Raw genomic sequence first — 21,801 nt, 5'->3', positions numbered from 1 at the left:
ACTTGGAGGACTATTGACAACTCTAGAGAATAGAAAATGGCTAGTATAATTGACCAAAGGCAAGAAGTGTTGCCGTCATTCATTATTTACATAGAAAATCCTGAGATGGAGAGTTCTGGCAGCATTAAGAGGAAGGCTAGGGTTTTTCACCCCCATTCAGTAAATATTGCAATTTGTTCTTTTTGGTGTAGCCATGAAAAAAAATAATACTAATTGCCTTTTAATGTTCAATGCAGGTAGTCCTTCCTACTTTTATTTTGGAGAAGAGGTCCCTGCTGGAGATGTATGCCAACTTCTTGGCCCATCCAGACCTTCTTCTGTCAGTTTCAAGTGGAACCACTCCTGAGGAAAGAATCATTTACTTTGTGGAGTATTATCTCACAGCCTTTCATGAAGGCCGAAAAGGAGCTGTTGCCAAGAAGCCCTATAACCCCATTATCGGAGAAACTTTTCATTGCTCTTGGGATGTGCCTAAAGACAAGGTGAAACCATTGCGAGCTAACAGTGCCTCTCCAGGTCTTAAGGGCCAGACTTCGCCAGACTGCTACAAGCTGCAGTTTGTAGCTGAACAAGTATCCCATCACCCCCCAGTATCTTGTTTTTATTGTGAGTGCAAGGAGAAGAAGATGTGTGCAAATGTTCACGTCTGGACCAAAAGCAAATTCATGGGAATGTCTATAGGTGTTTCTATGGTAGGTGAAGGTAAGACATGCCACATAGAGATTTTATAGCATGCTTGCTTATTAAGCAGAATTTTGGAAGGCATTGAAGAATAGTACTAAAGAAATTCAACCATTGCAACCCTCTCACAAGATACCCTGGGGGAAGCAGCTGTCAACCACTTGGCATGTTTTTCAGCCTCTGGACACTGAAACGAGATAGAAGTGCACCTTATTACATAAGAGATTAAGGGAAATGAATCAAACAATTAGACATGTGGTCAGAAAAGCTAACATTACTCTGGTTGCTTAGCAATGGTTTATGGCTTGTGATGCTATTAAGTCAGTATCTTTGCTCTGTGTATTCTGTGGATAAAAGCTGCATATCTGTTTGTGAGTGGGTTCAATGGGATTCCCCTGCTTCTGTAACAATGATTCTGGGCATTTTGCTTTGTCTGCCCCTCAATTCCTTTTGTTCTCTGAGCTCCCTTTCTCCCCAATATGAAGGCTTTCAGGGTGGTCTACTCTTTCTCCTTTCAGCTTCCTCCTTGGCCACTTTCAGTTTGACTAGCTCCCAAGTCCTTGAAAATCTTCTGTCTGATTCTCAATCCATTCCCACCCCTTACAGAGGTCAGAGTTGAACTGTTCCTCTCTGGTTTCCTTCTCTCCCTTAGAGTGTTCCTTCTCTTTGTTCTCCCATTCTTTGTCTCTTATTCCTTTAATCTCTTCTCCTCCTCCTCATCCTTGTTTCTGGGGCTTGTGGCAACCTCTCCTCCCACCTTTTATTTGTTTGTTTAACTTATATGCCACCCACTCTACCCAAAGGTCTCTGTGCAGCTTACAACAATTAAAATACAATAAAATACAATAAAAAGATAAAATAATTAAAATACAATTAAAATAGGTACTCTAAAAATTGCCATCAGGACCCACAGTTGATATTATTTCAATTAAAAACTTTCTGGAACAGGAAGGTTTTGACCTGGTGCCAAAATATCATCAGCATCGGTGCCAGACAAATCCCAGTCGGGAGGACATTCCATAGTCTGGGGGCAGCTGCCGAAAAGGCCCTTTCCCTACAAGCCATCCCTCTTACCTCCTTGAGGAACGGCTCTTTCAAAAGGGCCCCCTGGCTAGATTTTAACTGCTGGGTAGGTTCATATGGAAGGAGGCAGTCCTTCAGGTATCCAGGGCCCAAGCCATTTAGGGCTTTATATGTCAAAACAAGCACTTTGAATTGGGCCCAGGCAGCAACTGGTAACCAATGTAATGTAATCAGAATTAGCTTGATATGTCCCCTAGTGGCTCCACCACTCACCAGCTGCGCAGCTCGATTCTGGACCAGTTGCAGTCGCCGGACCACCTTCAAAGGCAGCCCACGTAGAGCGCATTGCAGTAATCTATGCAAGGTGTTACCAGTGCGTGTGTAACTGTCATGAGACTCCGCTCGTCCAGGTAGGGTCATAGCTGGTACAATTTCCGCAGCTGAAGGCTACCAAGTCCACCTGGGCTTCCAGAGTTAGACTGGGGTCCAGGAGCACCCCCAGGCTGTGGACCCTGTCCCTTGGGGGAGTGTAACCCCATTCAGGGCAGAGAAATGACCCTCCAGCCTGTCCGGCGAAGCACCCACTAACAGCATTTCCATCTTGTCTGAATTGAGTTTCAATTTATTAACCCTCATCCAGTCCATTATCAGGTTCAGCAAAGAAACCGCCTCACCTGGATTGGTGGAAAATGAGAGGTAGAGCTGAGTGTCGTCAGCATATTGCTGACTCCTCAGCCCAAACCTCCTGATTGATTGATTGATTGATTGATTGATTGATTGATTGATTGAATTTAATTTAATTTAATTTAATTTAATTTAATTTAATTTAATTTAATTTATACCCCACCCCTCTAGACCATGTCTACTCGGGGCGGCTTACAACAGTGGTTAAAACGCTGTACTGCAGCTAAAACTGTGCTCACGACCTGGGGTTCAAATCCCAGGTAGCCGGCTCAAGGTTGACTCAGCCTTCCATCCTTCCGAGGTCGGTAAAATGAGTACCCAGCTTGCTGGGGGGGCAATGTGTAGCCTGTATAATGAAATTGTAAACCGCCCGGAGAGTGCTTGTAGCACTATGGGGCGGTATATAAGTCCAAAAATAAATAAATAAATAAATAAATATAAATACAATTGCAATATTAAGGCAATTAATTTAAGAAAGGAGTACCAAGATGGGATAGAATAAGAAAAGAAGAGAGAGGGGGGAAAAAAGGACTTAGCTGACTGGAGGGAAGGCCTGCTTAAATAGCCAAGTTTTTAACTGGCTTTTAAAAGCACCCAGAGAGGGTGCCAGCCGAATTTCTGTCGGAAGGGCATTCCACAGCCGAGGGGCCACCGCCGAGAAGGCCCGGTTTCTAGTTTTTTCCTTCCAAGCTTCTCTCGGTGTCAGACCCCTCAGCCGTCCCTGCTGGCGATGACGGGTGATTCGGGTAGATCTGGGTGGAAGAAGACGATCTGCCAAATATTGAGGTCCCAAACCGTTTAGGGCTGATGACCTCTCCCAGAGGTTCCATGTAGATGTTAAACAATATGGGGGACAGTATTGAGCCCTGAGGAACCCCATGACATAAACGTCATGGGACAGAGCAATTATTCCGCAGCACCACCCTATGGACATGATCAGCCAGGAAGGAGTGGAACCACTGTAAAGCAGTGCCCCCAACTTCCAACCCAGCCAGCCTATCCAGAAGGACCCCGTGGTCGATGGTGTTGAAAGCCACTGAGAGGTCCAGGAGTATCAACAGGGCCACACTCCCCTTGTCTCTCTCCCAGCAAAGGTCATTGTACAGGGCGACCAAGGCAGTCTCCGTACCAAAACCCAGCCTGAAACCCGATTGAAATGGATCCAGATAATCCATTTAATCCAGCACCGCCTGGAGTTGCCCGGCCACAAACCACTCCAACACTGCCCAAATAAGGGAGGTTTGCCACTGGTTGGTAGTTAACCACCAGTCTTTGGTCCAGGTTAGGCTTTTTAAGGAGTGGACGAATTACCGCCTCTTTCAAGGTAGTAGGGACCACTCCCTCTCTCAAAGAGATGTTCATGGCCTCCTGGACCCAGATGCGAACCCCCCTGGCAGATCTTCCAATTGGCCAAAATGGGCAAGGGTCAAGCGGAGTGGTGGTAGAACGGACAGGTCCAAGCACCCTGTCCACATCTTCTGGTCTCAACAATTGAAACTCATCCATTAATATTTGACCTAAGCCCGGCACACTGGACACATCCTCTGGTTTTGCAGTAATGGTGGAGTCCAGCCCACTGCGAATCTGAGTGATTTTTTCATCAAAATGAATGGCAAACTTGTCACAGCGAGCTGATGAGCAGTCTGGGACCTCCACCGGATTTCCCGGTTGAAGAAGATCCCAGACCACCTGAAACAGGTCTGCTGGATGACATTCTGAGGAAGCAATACAGCTGGAGAAATACTGCCATTTCGCCAGCCGTATTGCAACGAAATAGGCCCGATAATAGGCTCTAAGTCATGTTCGTTCGGACTCCCAGTGGGATTTCCTCCACCTGTGCTCCAGCCGTCTCCCCTCTCGCTTCATCGCCCGCAGTTCAGAAGTATACCAAGGAGCTGTCTGGGCTCTGCGTGCAGGGAGAGGGCGCTTAGGTGCAATCGTGTCAACCACCCGGGTCATCTCCTTATTCTGTAGGGTGACCTGAGCTTCGACAGGAGTGCTGACCATATCAGACAGATAATCTCTCAGAGCGTTCAGGAAACCATCTAGATCCATTAATCTCTGAGGGCAGATCATCTTAATAGATCCCCCACCCTTGCAGAGGGAAGAAGAAACTAATAGACTAAACTTGACCAGGAAGTGGTCTGACCATGACAATGGGGTCACAACCAGCCCCTCCACATCCAAACCAGGTCCAAGGTATGGCCATTCTCATGCGTCGGGCTGATGACGTATTGAGACAGCCCCATGTTTGTTATGGTAGCCATGAAGTCCTGAGCCATCCCAGTCAAGGCAGCCTCAGCATGGATGTTGAGGTCTTCCAGCACCAACAGCCTGGGAGTCCTCAACACCAGGTCCAAGACTACCTCCGTCAGCTCAGGCAGGGAGACTGTTGGTACGCAGCAGGGTGGGCAGTATACCAACAGAATCCCAAATCAGTCTCGCAAGCCCAACACAGAGTACAGGCCCTCAAGACCTCCTCTCAAAGGGATAGGAAGCCTGGTCAAGGAGATAGAACTCCTATAGACTATAGCAACTCCCCCTCCCCGACCCTCTGAGTGACATTGGTGCTGGACCGAGTACCCAGGAGGACAGCTGGGAGAGGGGGACACCACCTTCCTCTCCTACCCAGGTCTCAGTAATGCACGCCAGGTCAGCACCCTCATCAAGAATTGCATCATGGAAGAGGGTAGTCTTATTTTGTACTGACCTGGCATTCATCAACAACACCGTATGGCTCGAGGATTTGCTGATATGGTCACCTGATACCATCTGGTTGGGGGTAGGACTAGAAGAGGGGATAGATGTAAGATATCTAACCTCTCTTTCTCCTACGTGGGCATGTTCTACCCCCACCGCCATACCTTCCCCTACTCAGCACCACCTCAATGGTTGTTCCCACCAACGCCCTCCCCCCTTCCTGTTTCCTCAGATCCACTGTGGGTCTCTATGTAACCTGATGGCAATTAATAATAACAATTAAACAACAACTCACCCTTCTAAAGCCCCTTCTTCCCTCCAAGCCAGGTGGCTGAGTTGAGGAGGTGGTGGGGCAGCCAGAGGCAACAAGGGCCCAGTCCTGCAAGGCCAAGGGAGTCCAGACCAAACTTCCCCCAGGAAGGCTGGCCACCGGCAGCAGCACAGCCACACTGTCTCTCACCCAGTGCCTGAGGGACGGCAGATGATGAAAAAGACTCCCCTGTAAGCACGAGTTCTGGTCCCTTTTAACCGCTTTTAGTGCTATTTCTTTTCCTAGGTTTCTTTTCCAACCTCTTGAATTGGTAACTCATTTCCCAGGCTTTCTTCCCTGCTGGTATTAGGCTTTTGGTCTGACAATTCCTTCCCTGGGTTTTCTTGAGTTTCTTCACTGATTGCTCTGTGTGTGTGTGTGTGTGTGTGTGTGTGTGTTTGTGAAAGAGAGAGAGAGAGATTGCATGGTCAATGTCACTATCCGAACTTCTGTGGGGGAGCTTGATGTTTCATATCCCTCAACTTCAGAGGAAAGAATTGACAGTAAGCTAACAGGGAGGCTGGCTTACATATCCCTTTCCTCACCTTGTTACATGTTAGTCAATTTTTGTTTGTATTTTTGTTATATATGTAACATGCATTTAGAATGATAAAGAGTTCAAGAGTCAGTGGAAATGAATATTATAAAGTATATAGAACTAAACTCAGTTGTTGATTCCAAAGCAAATAAACACATGGGTTTAATGGGAACTTGGTAAATCAAAATTCATGCAAATTTTATTTGCTTAAAATGTCTTAGTAAATCTGTTCTTGGATTTAGGCCATAGATACAGTCTTTTGCATAAATACATTCCATTACTTCAATATAACACTATATAGTTAACATTTATTATTAGAGATGGGGGTATCCATATATGAATATCCCCCACAGGTAGAAATAACGAGGGTCCGGCTCCATGGGGCCGGACTGTCCACTCACCATTCTGCCACTGACACAAGCTTGACAGAGCCTTCCTATTGCACCGTTGTCCGCCATGAATTAGCCACTCTGTGACCTGGCAGAGAGGCTTGTCATCTTGCTTCCTGCCAGGAGTGGCTAACAATAATAATAACCCTCGTTATTTCAACCTGTGAGGGGGGATATTCATATTCGTATATGAATACCCCATCTTTAGTTGTTGTTATCTCTATTATACACAGCCCACCAAATGTTGACTGGATTTCTTTCTCTGAATATTAGGTCATTCCCAAGAACCTAGGATATTCATAAGTATTTCTTTAAAATTAGTTCTGTTCTCTGTAAGACAGCCGCCTGCAGTTGGTCTAGCATGATCTCATTTACACCTGTAGTAGAAAGATACTTTTCTAGGTCTTTTCATATTGCAGTTAAAGCATGTTGTTGCTCAAAAACACCAGGCACAGTCAGTCAATCAAAATTATTAAAACATTGACTGGTATTATATAACAGATACAAGTTTTAACAAAGTATCTGTTAAATATTGGCGCAGCATGTATGCTGTTCCTAATACTGCTGTTTTTTGTAGCTCTGATGGTGTGATTTCTGAGATCTGCAACTGCTTATAGTACTGTGTGAAATTTCTTGATATTGTTCCCAAAGCCCTGATGAATATGGGGACCATCCACAAGCAAGATGTTTCGATTGCCAGGTCTCTGTATTTTGTTAGTTTTTCCAATTCTTAATTTTCAACTCTGGCATTCCCTGGAATTACAGTGTCAATGATCCAGACATTTCTTCATTCTATTACTACTGTGTCTGGGATGTTATATTCAATGTGTCTTATCAGTTTGGAGCTGGAAATCCCACAAGATTTTGACTTCTTCATTTTCTGACACTTTCTCTACTGATGGTCCCATGGGTTTGGGGGGGCTGGCAAGTTATACAAAATATAAAAGTCCAAAGTACACATACATCATCATCATCATCATCATCATCATTGGCTGGCTTTCTAAATAAATGTGTACATACTTTGGACTTATTTTTTGTACAGTCGTGCCCCACTGGATATTACCCCGTTTAACGATGAATCTGCTTAACGTTGACGTTTTTGTGATCGCTTCTGCGATCGCAAAACAATGGTTTAAATGGGTTTTTTTCGCTGTGCGATGATCGGTTCCCTGCTTCGGGAACCGATTTTCGCTTTACAACAATCAGGAAACAGCTGATCGTTGGGTTTCAAAATGGCCATCGGATGAAGAAAATGCCCCCCCGCTGTTTTTAGGACTGATTTTTCACACTACAGGCACCGAAAATGCCCCCCCCGGAGGATCTTCGCTGGAGGAGCAGGTATTCAGCCCATTGGAATGCACTGAACGCTTTTCAATGCGTTTCAATGGGTTTTTTAATTTCATTTGATGATGTTTTCGCTCTACAGCGGTTTTGCTGGAACGAATTAACGACATCAAGCGAGGCACCACTGTATGTTTTTCACATGAGCTTTTTATTTATAAGCACACAAAATTGACCCACCCCACCCCGGACTGGAAAATGTGTAGGACACATACATTCCAATGGATTTGGACTATAGTGAAGAACCAGTGGTATAGTTCTGTCTCCAGCTGAAACTTTCTTCCTGTTCCCTTCCTTCTGCCACCCTCCATCGTGCCTTAAACCTGTTCTGGAGTTTCATTTTTGGACTGAATAGAGGGCTGCAGAAGGGAAGGATCATGAGTCTCATGGAAGCAGTAGTAGTTAGCAGTAAGATCCAGTGGAAGTACACTATTGGATCTGTGCCTTGAAGTCTTTTAACATCCAGTTCCCTGAACTGACATGTTGTGGTGGGCTTTCCTGGCTACTCTTTTGATCTGTGTAAAATGTTTCCTGTAAATGATAAAGCATTTGTTTGTTTAGATGTCTTCCATTACTCTTGATATCCTCTATGTGCTTAGATATTCAGGTAGAAATATAAACCAAATACTGTCTAACTCTCGTTATCATGAGCAATCATGTGATGATGGGAATTCTGTCTTAAGACTTTGCATATCATGCTGAATGGTGCTTTGCAATTATTATTTTTCTGCAAATCAGTGTAACTGTTGTTTATTATAGACATGTGACTGAATTCTGGCTCTTGTGGTCCACCATGTGATTTGAAAATTAAACATGTGGGAAGAGCCTCTTACATAGAAACTCCTCAGTACTGCTGCTGACTACTCTCATCTCCTTTCCTTGTATCATTCAAGAGGAAATTAGTAATTGTAATTTCTTTCATCTTCTGTCAAATGTAACTGTTTAGATCTACCATGGTGTTTGTGTATTTACTCAATGGCATCTGCAGAGATATTGTTCCAAGCATGTGATCAAAGGGACTTGTTAAAAACACATTGAAATTTATGGCAGTTAGGGTATTCATGACAAATAAGTCCCATTGATTTCATTGTGTTTTCTCTTAAGCAGAACGGAATCAAAATACAATCCAGTGTTTAGCAGTGTCTAATGGATGTCGTAGTGAGAGACAGACTTATCTAATGTGAATAATAACTATAATTTTGATTCTCTTGAGACTTTGTGGTAGGAAAAAAATGGAAATTATTTATTCATTCACCAACATTGCAGTTCCCGAATCAAGGAATTTGATCAATACAATTAGTTTGTCCCTAGCTGCAGGGTTTTTTTGGTGAGAAATTTTGTTATCAATTAATTTGTACAGTTAGTACTATTTTGAAGTAACTGTTGATGGTGAATAAGGTGTAAACATTGGGTTCAGAGATCATTGTTAGATTCACATACATAAACTATGTGAATATGGCATTTTGATGCAATTGAAGCAAATACCTGTCTCCTAGGTATCTCAGTGTTGAAAGCTTTAGAGTGAGATGCTCATTCAAAGCTGGAAGATGATGGGAAAAGGAATTTGTCAAGATATCAAGGGGGAAAGGCTTAGAAGTAAGGCTTTTTTAACAGAAAAAAATTCTTCAGTCCTTTCTTTTTAGGGGAGAAACGTAGTCTACTTTCTTGAAGCTTGTGACTAGCATTTTGAGATTAGGAGACTGGATCGCATGAACTAAGTAATTACAGGATTTTAACTGATGCATTTATTACTTGTAAGGACATAGCAAAGGGACAGACTTACAAAAATACATTTTGTTAAAGCTTGGTAGTTTTTTACTACTCTTCTTCCAGTTTGTGCACCCTCTCTTTGCTAAAGCAAAATCAATTAAACACAATTTAGTCTTAATTAATGTTTCACTTTAATGTAACATAAAAAAGTGGCCTTCCTTGCAGAAATTTTCTTGGTTTATTCTTGACGCTACAAATGTTTTTTTCCATTTTCACCTTGCATCCTTAGGAGTTCTTTATCTTATGGAACATGAGGAGGAGTACGTATTCACACTGCCTTGTGCCTATGCACGCTCTATACTTACCATTCCTTGGGTGGAGCTTGGAGGAAAAGTCAACATTAATTGTGCTAAGAGTGGATACTCAGCTACTGTCACATTCCACACCAAACCTTTCTATGGGGGAAAAGTACACAGGTACCGAAGTTCTTCTTCCACTCTCTCTTTGGTTTTGTTAAAGTACTAAGGCAAGCAACATTAACTAGCACATCTTTTAATTTTTATAGTGACATAAGATTGTACACTATATAATCTAAATGTATCTAAAACATTGTCCTGGATTCCCTCAAATACCCTTGTGAAAGTGCTTCCTGCAGTTCCAGTGCCATAGTGGAGAAGCTGAAGTGGAGAGGCAGTTTGCAGAATCTGGAAATAATTTGCTTCATTTAAGAGTTGGTTACTCCAAATTCATTGCTCCTCAGCAGTGGTTTTGAATTTATTTGAATTGTTCAATGCTAATGTTATTAATTGTATTTCTTTTCAGCAACAGTTAATGTCTCACATTGATTTAATTATTTGCTGCAGGATGTAATTGAAGGGTCTGGCATTACTGTCCCCTATTAAAATGTTAAGTGGTATTCTGTTTTAAAATCAACGTGTTAATAATAATAAGTAACAGTTAACATAAAGGATTAATTGCATAGTTTTCTCTTAATGCTTTAACACCAGTTAATATACTTTAATAATCATGTAACTTTAATGTGTTAGTATTAATGCTAACATTTCAAAGTTTGGCCAAAGCATTCAGTGAATCAAACTGGACAGGAATATGAACCCATTGCAAGGTTTTCTCTCTTGGACACAATGATTCTGTGTGCTGTGTGAAATAGGGGCAAAGATAACTGGGAAGTCGTTAGGTTGAAATCAAAGGAAGCTGTGCATGATAGATTTTGTCCAGCATTTAAAAATAAAAGAAATATCTTCAAAAGCATAGCCAGGCTAGTAGGGACCTTGTAATATTGACATTGTCTTTGAAGGGAGGATTGCTTCTGTTATTTGGTCTGCAATTAAGCATGTAAATTGAAGAGAGCAGTCACATAGCTTTGTCACAACACTCTGAATATTCTCCATTCCAGAAGTGTACCTGCAAGGCGTTCACTCTAAGAATAGCAAAAAAAATTTCTTGGAAGGAAGGAAGAATCCTTCTAAGGGTTTGCTTTCCTTCCTGTGTCTCATTTGACTGAAATGCTTGTGCTGGTTAGACCTTTATTTATTTATTTATTTATTTATTTATTTATTTATTTATTTATTTATTTATTTATTTATTTATACCCCGCCCATCTGGTCTAAAAGACCACTCTAGGCGGCTTCCAGTATAGTAAAAACAGTGAAATAATACAAAAAACACAAACAATTACAGAAATCATATTGTAATAAACAGAATACAACAATAGAATAGAAAATACATAAGGACAGAATAAACAGACAAGTCAGATAACTCGAGGGAAGGTATTTTCTCACTCCACTGAGGTCTGGCCGCCACATTCTGCACCACCTGAAGTTTCCACATCAGCTTCAAAGGGAGCCCCACGTAGAGCGCGTTAGAGTAGTCTAATCTAGAGATTACAAGCACATGTACTAAGGTAGTGAGCGCCCCTGTGTCTAGATAAGGTCGCAGCCGGGCAATCCGCCAAAGGTGGAAAAAGGCAGAGTGGACTACCGACGCCACCTGCATTTCCATGGTGAGCATCGGGTCCAGGTGTACTCCCAGGCTGTGGACCCCACTCTTAGCGGCCAGGTCCACCCCCTCAGACACGAGGGAGTTTCCCAAGCCACCATCCACAGGGCCACCCACCCTCAGAACTTCCGTCTGTGCATTAATCTCCCTTCTATTTGTTTACTTTAGAGTTACAGCAGAGGTGAAGCACAATCCAACCAATACTATAGTGTGTAAGGCACAAGGGGAGTGGAATGGCACTTTGGAATTTACATACAGCAATGGTGAAACCAAAATCATTGACACCACCAAACTACCTATCATCCGCAAGAAGATTAGGCCAATAGCAAAACAAGGTCCATTTGAATCAAGGTAAGAATGTTATTGTGCAATCATCACTTCCTCCTATTTAAAGGAAAGAACAGAGGATGTTGACTCGAGGATGTTGGGGTACTCTTTTCCTATTTTGCATCAAGAGATATTTAACAGCACAGCTACCTTGCAAATTTTGCCCATTAAAACATTGTTTTGTGATTGCAAAAGTGATTGCAAAAACCTCATCATCAAGCGGATTAGTCGTTTAACGAGTTAATTGTTAAGCGAGGTACCACTGTAGCTTGAATCACCATGGAAAGCAACCATTAATTTACATAGGAATATTTCTATTCACTGTGCTGCTAATGGCAGCAGTCATTTTTGGAAATTAAAACTTCTCCTGGCCTGCAACAAAGGGAATTGTATGGAAGTCTTGGTACCTTTGGGGGTGGGTGGGTTTCAGAATATTTTTATTTCTGGAAAATTGTTGCAGCTAGTGATATCATCACCCTAACATGGCATAACTCTAAGAAAAGAATGTCAGCCATTGAATCTCTTGCTGAATTATACGTAAATCCTGCTATTCCCAAGTGTCCACTTCATTTGGAACTAGTAGTTGAGGTTTAGGTCACAGAAAGCATTCTAAATCATGAAATATGGTATCAAAAAGAGATATTTTTTTTTAAAAAAGTCTTTGTATAATTTGCAATTTGCATGCAATTTATAGCAAAATATGTTAGTTTTTTCTGTAGCCTGTCAGGAGAATATAGGTTGCATTTAAAGCAGCGGTCCCCAACCGTTTTGACAGCAGGGACCAGTTTAGTTGAAGACCGTTCTCCCAAGGACTGAGAGGTGGGTACTTGTTATGCAGTAGGTTGTTGGAGGATAGCTTTGAATTGAGCTCATTACATGTATTGTGCTGGGACAGAGGAACAGCGAGCAGGAGGAGGAGGTGAGCTGCAATTGAAGTTCCACCTCCTGTCAGATCAGCAGTGGCATTAGAACCAAATAGGAGCGCGTTGACAAGAGGTGAGGTTTCGCTCACCATTCACCTCCTGCTTGCCACTCATCTGCCCCAGCGGCCCAGTCCTTCTAAGGCCCTAGGGGTTGGGGACCCTAATTTAAAGAGAGGTCTAACTTGTGGAATATATGCATTTGTTTGCTATTTCAGTGCTATTCATCAACAAAATATTACACCTAGGCAGGCAATCTGTTAATATGATAACCTTCTGATCCATTCACTGCTGTATTTAACTAAGCCCCTCTTGGTGTAATTATGCTTGTGGAAAAGGGTGATGGTGATACCATCAGTGGAACATTTTTGGTAATTAACCCCCCCCCTTTTTTTCCATGCATTTTCTGACTTGTGAAAAATCCATTTCATTATGTGAGGTCTGTGAGACAGAAGGAAATCTTTCATTACTGAGAATTTCCTCTTGCTGGTGGTAGTGATATTCAGTAATGAAAGATTTCACAGATCAGTTATTGCAACTGTGTGTCACTTTCTTTTAGCTAGTAACATTAAACACTCTAAAAACTTAAGTGTTCATTTTTAGAAGGGTTTTGCCATTTTCAGAAATCAGGAATATTAACTTAGATGAGCCTTTCTTAGAAGAGATCAGAGTTGAGGGCCATGAGTAGAAAAACGCCTTTCCTTTGAACTTTGATTGTGTCCTATTTATTAGTGGTCTCTGCTATTGTATCAACAAGCAGTGCAGTTTGTAGTACTGCAATTCGTTTGCTTTCTAATCAAGAACTCTTTATTTACTTAATGGCATGGTCTAATGTGGTAAACAGGCATCTCTGGCAACAAGTTACCAATGCCCTGAAAGAAGGTAACATTGCTCTAGCTACAGACCACAAACATTTCCTGGAGGAGAGGCAACGAGCAGAAGAGAGGCAACGGGCAGCTAGCAATACACCTTGGAAGCCAAAATATTTTATGAAAGAGGTAATCAGAATTGTAGTGGATTGTAGACACCACAGATCAGCTCTGGATAGTCACTTATCATGGGAAAGCAACCATGTTTATATATTTTTAACTTCATTCAAAATGTTGGTTCGGTATGTTTTTCTGAAATGTTGCGAATACTTATTAATAACATCCTGTGCTATTGGCTGGCAAAGCAAGGGTATATTTTCCTGTTTGGATAAATGAACTATGTGTGGTGTTTAGCAGCACTGGAATTAGCATTTTTGACACGTCTCAGTTGAATTTCAGGAAAACATATTTGAAGTCCTGTACATGTCATGAGCCAGTGCAGAGCTGAAGTAATAACTGTGAAACAGGATGTATATATTTTTGTACTTTTCCACATGCTTTCTGAGTTTTAAGTTGACTCTGGTACACAGAACTATACTGGAGTGGATAAATTCTCCTAGACTGAGAAGGCAGATTATTACTGACAGTATGATACTTATTTTGTATGTAGACAAAATATTTATAGTGAGATGGCTTTGGCCATGAGTATAGTCTATGGACAGAATCCAGAACTCAAGATTTGGAGGCAGACTTAGCTGTACCTAACAATAGACCAACTGAAGTCAGTTCACAATTAACAAGTCCCAGTGACTTCAACGCGTCTTCTCTAAGTATGACAAAATCTGCATAGATTTTGTATAGTGAAGTTTCTGCACTGAGGTTGTTGTATGAACTACTAATTGTAAGTAGTAATGGAATAGGTTTAGCAACAGCTTCTTTTTAAAATATCTTCTATGGGAAGACCCCTGCATCAAAAAGTAAAGGTGCCTTTTAGACTGAATGATGACTTGCTTCCTCAGCAGTCAGAGTGACTGTTGAGATAGCATCAAAGGAAGTATTTTCCATGTGCATAATAGCACATTGTTGTGTTAATTGCTATATCAGAATCAGAATTAGGCTTGTTAATTTTTTGATGAATACTTTGTAAGTGAAACTTGCTTGTGATAGCTACAATTTCTTTCTTTCTTTTTTTTTTTACAGGGTGATGGATGGATCTACTTTGATCCCCTCTGGAAGATTCATTGATAAGCTCACCTGGACTCATAAGAAGGCCATTTTCTAAAGGCATTAAAAAGATGCACTATTTAAATTTCATGTGTGATTAAGTCTTGCTATAAATTAAAACTGCATACTGCGAATAAGGCAGCACAAAACAACTAAAAGCTCAAGTTTATTGAAGAGCCATTATATGTGCATAAATTAAACATGCACGTTCTTACATTTTGATGTATTGAAGCTTATATATACACAAAATGATTAAGGATCTGATCTTTTGCACTAAAGTCAATGTGTAGTACATTGCTTGCAGGATCAGGCTATTGATCACTTTTTTTAATTATGGAAGTTTTCTATTTTTCACATTGCCAAAAAATTTTTGCACTTAAAACCACTTGACACTAACAGCTATTTCATGGTTGAACCCATGGGGTAGGTGACTTGCTTTATTTGACACAAGAATGATACAGATATTTTCTTTGGGTATCTTGCTTTTTTTCATGGTGAATCACAAAAGTATTTATTTCCTTACAGTATGATAGCAGTCTCTGATTAGCCTTGTTTATCTGTTTCTCTCATCTTTCTAACTGTATGCTTTGCATGCTCTTTTGGTTTGTGTCTCGGGAATTTGGATCTCTTGGTGAGTCACCTGTTACTGGAAGCATCAGAATTGTCTGCAATCTTATGTATGCTTTCTTGGTTTTTCATTGTTTTCTTAGTTTTGTCTTGCTCTTAGATACATTTCTTTGGCTACATTAATTGCTTGGATACTATCCTGTATATAGAGTACATATGTATAAACTCTTAAGAAATTACCAGTTCTACAACAGAAAATAAATTTGGTAGCCAAGACAAAATGTCTTGATACAATTAACAGCATTAAAAAGTGATGGAGAAAGAAGCCTACATTGTTTTGTATTGTAGATGACCCCCTAAAGTGTTAAGGGAGACCAGAGAAAAAGACAGAACTGTTATCTACTGACTGACAACCTGTGGTCTCCAATTAGTTTTTCCAAATAATGCTTATCAGCTGTTGGAAGAACAGGGAAGTAAATCTAGCTTTGTTTTCTTCATCAGGTGATTAATGCTATGTAAAGCAGCTGGGCTGGGAAATTTTGTGTACAACATTTCTATCCATATAGGTGTATGTGCTGAAGCCAGCAGTTTAAAGGCAATGGAGATTAATAGGTATTCCTAAACTTTAAACATGCCACATTAAGCAGTCTATGGCTTTCTATATTCATTTGATATATGTTGCTTCCTTGTGGGGCAACAAAATTCATTTCATTGTATTAAAAGGGTATGTGAACCTGTGATGGGATTGACATTTAAGAAGGTGACTAAATACCTAGTTGTGCTTGAATTATAGCTGTCTTTCTCATAACTGTGTAATGACAATAGGTTTGATCAAATGTAATGTAGCAGTATAGAAAATTCTTTGCTTAGTCTTTTAATGATCTTTACACTGCCCCTTAATACTCTGTGTACTAGTTATAAATACTGATTTTTCCACTATATTCTTTTTTTGTGCCTTTCTGGCTTGAAATACTCACATCTTACATGTTAACAATACACTTTTAAATATTTTTTAGCAGAAAGTCCAAACTATACAAATATATATAAAAGAATGTATTACCAAGTTAAAAGCATATTCACTTCAATAGCTAGTGATCAAGCCCAACTCTTAACCTTACTGTATTCTTGTCTCAGCATATAAAAGGTATTGTATTTATAAAACAAATTTCCCAAATACTAAAACCCTGTTTTAAAAGAAATAAAACTGCATATTCTCAATAATAAGAAATCTTGCTTTAAAAATGGAAAAAAAATATAAGTAATTTCCTGTTGTCAGAAAGTTAAGTCTTGAATGGACTCTGGTAGAAGCAGAATCTAACTTGCATTGTTTGGGTAAATTCTTACTTTAAAGAGGTCAGCCCAATAAGTAAGCAAACAGTAGCAAGTTAACGTGGGAATCAGAAATGAGAGGACAGCACTCCTAAGCACAATGCTTCATATATACACCGAAGAATTATATCCTTAAACTCTATTATGACTACTTCACATTTATTTCAATGCCTAGGCTATATTCACCTTTGATAATTGTTGGTTATCAGTGCTACAGGATATAGCTGAAAGATCATTTTATAATGCTGTCTTTCCTACATGGGTTCTTGATACTTCAGTAGAAATACGCACTACTAATGTCTGGTAAACATCTTACTTTCTGAATGTTGTTGGTGAAATACCCACTGCTACTAGTAAAGTTTTCCAGGATTTATTTTCCAAGTCCAATAAGTACAAGCTTATATCTGAATACTATTAATCAAAAAGCAATTCCAAAGAGAAAGCCATGAGACCCTTTCCCTTTTCAATTTAATATTGCTCCTTGTAGTTCATGATTGCAAAACATTATTTTAAAATATGAAGAAGCAACATGCCTTATTTATAGGTCAGTTCATGTTTGTCATATTACCTGCATCTATTTCAGTGTAGATACTGTACACTTTGAATTGTAATGTAAATTTTGATATACTTCGAGTTATCCTTTGTGCACAGCTGTAGGATCTATGCAAATTTTTATTAAATAGAACTGTTCATAAACAGGTTTATACTTATTTGTTAAGTTCCAGTTCTTTGGCAATCACTTATGATTAGCCTTCCTTTCATAACCTGTGAATTAAAATCACAATCTGAAAACACTCAATAAATCGTATTTGACTTGATTGGCTGTATTTTTCTGTCTGTCCAACTCTTCACTGTTTCACTGTGAATACTTAAGTAGTTTTGTCTTCCAAGTCTGATATTAGATTTGAAAAACAAGTATATTTCAGTATGACTCTTCTTTCAATATACCACTAGTAAGGGCCACGAGAGGTCAGAAGGGACCTGATGGCCTTAACTTGTTAAGCCACTTTTGAGATTGGAGAGCAGTCTCCCGAGGTTCTTGCTGATAGCATTATGAGCCAGTGTTGTATAGCAGCTTGAGTCTCAGGCTGGAACTCAGGAGTTCTGGGTTGAAATCTCTGTATTGCTATAGAACACTGGGGGAGATGTTTGGCAAGGGTAAAGTACTTCTTGAACACCTCACATACCTTGAAAACCCTGCTAAGGGCCACTTGAGTTCAGAAGGGACTTCTGGCATTTGACACAAATTTACCAAGAGCTCGGGAGCTTTAGTACAATGAATAGATAGATACATTATGCTTTTCTGAGCACAAGTAAATACTGTTCAACTGTGGTTGATTGAGACCAAATAATGGGTTGTAATCTGACGTAAAAAGCACTAACATCACAATATATTGGCTGAAATGCTGTTGCTTAGCATAGTCAGTCATACTAGAGTAGAGCCATTGAATCACTGGGGATTTGATATGTCAACTCCTTTGTGATCTCCATTGATTCAAATGGGCCTACTTTGGTTGCAACTTAAAGTAAGTAACAACAAGGGTAGGCCCATTTGAATCTATAGAACTTACAGTTGACTCACCAACTCCCCACTGTTTAGGCCTACTTTAGTTCAATTTACTGTGCTAAGCAACAGGTTCTTAGTGGTCTCTGTGAATGCACACTAACGGGTTAATCTGCGCCTGCGCAGAACAGCTTCGGAATCTTCTGGAGCTCAGGCACATGGTGCCAGGACCTCCCACACGCCAGCTATAACCCCACCCCCCGCACCGAGTGCCTCTGTACCGTTTCTGCCGCCGCTACTGCAGCAACTGGAATCGGAGCTTTGTGATTGTTTCCTTTCCCTCAACCTTCAATCGAACTTTAGACCTCCCTGTTAATTGACTTCAGCGTACATAACCTTCTGATTCCTTAGTTCAACGCTGAAGCATAAAACTGTGTTTTCTGTTTGAAAGTTTATGGCCGTGTCAGGGCCTTTCAAGTGCTGTGTGTCTTGTAACAAAAAAATAACTCTTTCCGACGGCCATTCACAGTGCTTGTTCTGCCTCGGTGAGGAGCACCAGCCTGCTTTGTGCACTGTCTGTAAGGCTTTTACTAAGCCTGCATTAAAGCAGAGACTTCAGAGGCTGCATACCTATTTGTGGGAGAAATCACTTTGCCTTACACGATCCTCAGCTATGGAACCGCCGCATGCTCCCCTTTCCAATGCTGCTTCAGCCGCCATTCGTTCCCCTATGGTGAGTCATAAATTTGCAAAAATTGGCATCCTTGGGCTCGAGGTCGACTGCTTCGGTGTCAACATCGAAACCACCTTTGACCTCGATGTCGAAGAAAAAGAAGAAATTGTCTTCTAAACTGCCGACTGCACTTTCTCCATCGGTGCCAATATCTCATGCCCGGCATAGCATGGTATCTCTCACTATACCATTGGGAGATGAGGAAATTCCTCCCTTGAGGCTGGAGCTGGCACTATCACGTCACATGAGTCTCTCTCCTGAGCCCATACATGGCTCGGTCAAGATCCAACTCGAGACTTGGGCCAGCCCTGTATCTCCACCAGGCTCAGTCGCAGATGTGCCCCATAAAAAGAGACAGAAGACACGACAGCTTGAACACGAACCCGACCAAGCTTGATATCTTCCACCGCTGGGAGAATACCTTCCTTATGGAGAATTCTGGTGTCCTCCCTGGAACGACTTGTGGGACTATTTCGATCCCAGAGGTTTTGGTCTTGAGGGGCACAGACTTCAGATGCCTTATGATCTGAACTCGTATTTCCGGGCTCATCACTGGCCGTCATATCCTTCGCCTCCTCGATACCATCCATATTCAGATGATTATTTTTGTCATTCTGGCAGTCAACGTGTTCCTCCTCCATCTCGGGAACATCAATTTGTCCAAGGCCTCACAACCCTTTGCCAACGTTGGGTTCTAGGCCCCGTGCATTGGGTCTGTCTTCAGTATCTCGTCAGTTTTCAGAGCCGACTCCCCTGCCACTGTTCTCTCCAAGCCATGCTTCGCGGTGTCTGGAAGACGACCTTGTCGATGACTCAACTACTCAAACCACCCAGTTTGATCCATCTCGAGCCGGAGCACCATTCTCCCGGTCTCCAGAACACGATTTTGGATTCAACAGAGTTGTGCGAGGACAAAGGGGAAATTAGAGAGGATTCTCCTCCTAACATGCATACCCCAACTTCAGAAGTTGTGGGAAGCCATCCCCCCTCTGAAGACCATATGGTGTACTCACACCTAATTAAACAAATCACGGAGCTTGTAGACCTTGCAGTTGTCCAGCCTCCAGCTGAACAATTGGATAAGGTCTATGAAGATATAACGAAAGACCATGTGCCCCCACTTCGACTGGCCTTTATATCATCCTTCCTCAGCCTCCTGAAGGAACCTTGGGATAAGCTGCTGACATCTCATCAGGTGCCTAGAAGGGTTGAAAACCTTTATAAGACCCATGGCAAAGATACTGAGTTCCTTTCTTAGCATCCGTTACCGAAGTCACTCGTAGTCAACACAACACTGAGTAGAGCTTGAACTAGATCTACACCCAACAACAAGGAGGGAAGGAAGCTGGATGTCCTAGGATGAAGAGTTTATTCTCTAGTGTCCTTTAATCTTTGGGTGGCGAATTATATGGCAGCAATGGGTGCATATCACCAACATTTATGGAACAGCGTGCTACCCGCACTGCAAGCTGCACCCAAAGACCTCAGGACCCTGAGCCTTGCCTACCATCAAGAGGCCATGTCGTTGACATGACAAGAAAGGATCGCAGCCAGACATGTGGTAGATGCTGCTGCTAAACAGGTCACCACAGCAATCACCTTGTGTCAGCATGCCTGGTTGTGTTCAGTTGGTATTTCTGATGACGCTAAGGTCAGGATCAAGGATTTGCCCTTCAATGGCATAGGGTTTTTTGATCCAAAAACAGACGAGATACTTGAAAATCTCTTGAAACATCGTAAAACGGTCAAGTCTAATACCACTGTCATGTTCATGGACTACTTGGTGTCGACTATACTCATATCGGCCCTACTCTGAACGTCAAAGAGTGCAGACAACTAACTTTGCAGGTCAGTCCTGCCAGCAGCCTGCTCAACAGCAGCCTCAACAGCAGGCCCATCTCCAGGATCGGAGGCCTAAACAGAACTTTTAATACTGTTGGCCCGCCAGCAACAGCTCCCATGTTAACACGATTAGCACCATTCTTCCACACTTAGGAATCTATCGCCTCTGACTCACGGATTCTCACAATTATAGCCATGGGTTATGCCACTGGTTCTTAACCTTGGGTTACTCAGGTGTTTTGGACTGCAACTCCCAGAAGCCTTCACCACCAGCTGTCCTGACTGGGGTTTCTGGGAGTTGCAGTTCAAAAGCATCCGAGTAACAAAGGGTAAGAACCACTGGGTTATGCAACTGAGTTTGACTCTACACCTTGCACGGGGCTGCTCAGAGACATGGCTACCTCCCTCATACTATGACAGGAATTTGACACACTGCTCTCCAAGGATGCCATCACTTTGGTTCACAACCCTTACATCACATGTAGTTTCTCTCTCTCTCATTATTTCATCATTCCCAATAAGGATGGAGGACTTGGCCCCATCCTCAACCTTCGCCCCTTGAATATTTATATTACACCTCGGCGTTTTCGTATGGTCTCTCTGGACAACACTATCCAGATGTTGAGGCAAGGCAATTGGCTTGCTGTTATTGACCTCAAAGACACTTATTTCCATATTAGTATTTGTCAATAACATTGTTGCTTTTTGAGGTTTTCACTTGATGGAGTATCTACGAATTCAAGGCTCTCCCATTTGGTTTATCCACAGCACCACAGGTGTTTACAGAATGTTTAGTCCCGGTAGCATCCCACCTCCGTTTGCATGGCATGACAGTTTTTCCCTACCTTGATGATTGGTTGCTGGTGGCGCCTTCATATGAACAGTTGGTCCACAATATTTCGTTTACTTTGTCCTTCTTGTCTGATCTTGGCCTCCAGGTAAATCGAGAAAAGTCCACTTTGTGCCCTACTCAGAGAGTCTCCTATATTGAAGGGATTCTGGACGCTACCTTAGGTCGGGCGTTCCTTCCCAAGGACAGGATTATAAGAATCCAAACGATGCTTCAACACTTTACTGCAGGAGCCAAGGTGTAGGCTCTTCAAGCACAAAGATTGTTGTGTCTAATGGCTTCCACCACAGCGGTAGTTCAACAT

General features: G+C 41.7%; 1 protein-coding gene across 3 annotated transcripts in view; it reads left to right on the top strand.

The window, feature by feature from the left end:
• The window catches only part of OSBPL10 (oxysterol binding protein like 10), a 116,135-nt gene extending 98,749 nt beyond the window's left edge, over positions 1-17,386 (top strand). For 2 of the 3 annotated variants that reach the window (XM_020799472.3, XM_020799471.3), the window contains 5 exons: positions 237-702; positions 9,666-9,852; positions 11,561-11,743; positions 13,484-13,637; positions 14,649-17,386. In XM_020799472.3, coding sequence (XP_020655131.3) covers positions 237-702; positions 9,666-9,852; positions 11,561-11,743; positions 13,484-13,637; positions 14,649-14,693 — 1,035 coding nt within the window. In that variant the 3' untranslated portion in view covers positions 14,694-17,386. The remainder of the gene's footprint in view (positions 1-236; positions 703-9,665; positions 9,853-11,560; positions 11,744-13,483; positions 13,638-14,648) is intronic. The other variant, XR_013537269.1, reaches the window with a different exon arrangement.
• Positions 17,387-21,801: the final 4,415 nt, after the last annotated feature.

The sequence above is a fragment of the Pogona vitticeps genome, chromosome 6 (genome assembly GCF_051106095.1).
Source record: "Pogona vitticeps strain Pit_001003342236 chromosome 6, PviZW2.1, whole genome shotgun sequence".
NCBI lineage: Eukaryota > Metazoa > Chordata > Lepidosauria > Squamata > Agamidae > Pogona > Pogona vitticeps.
This window is presented reverse-complemented; position numbering and strand designations above follow the sequence as displayed.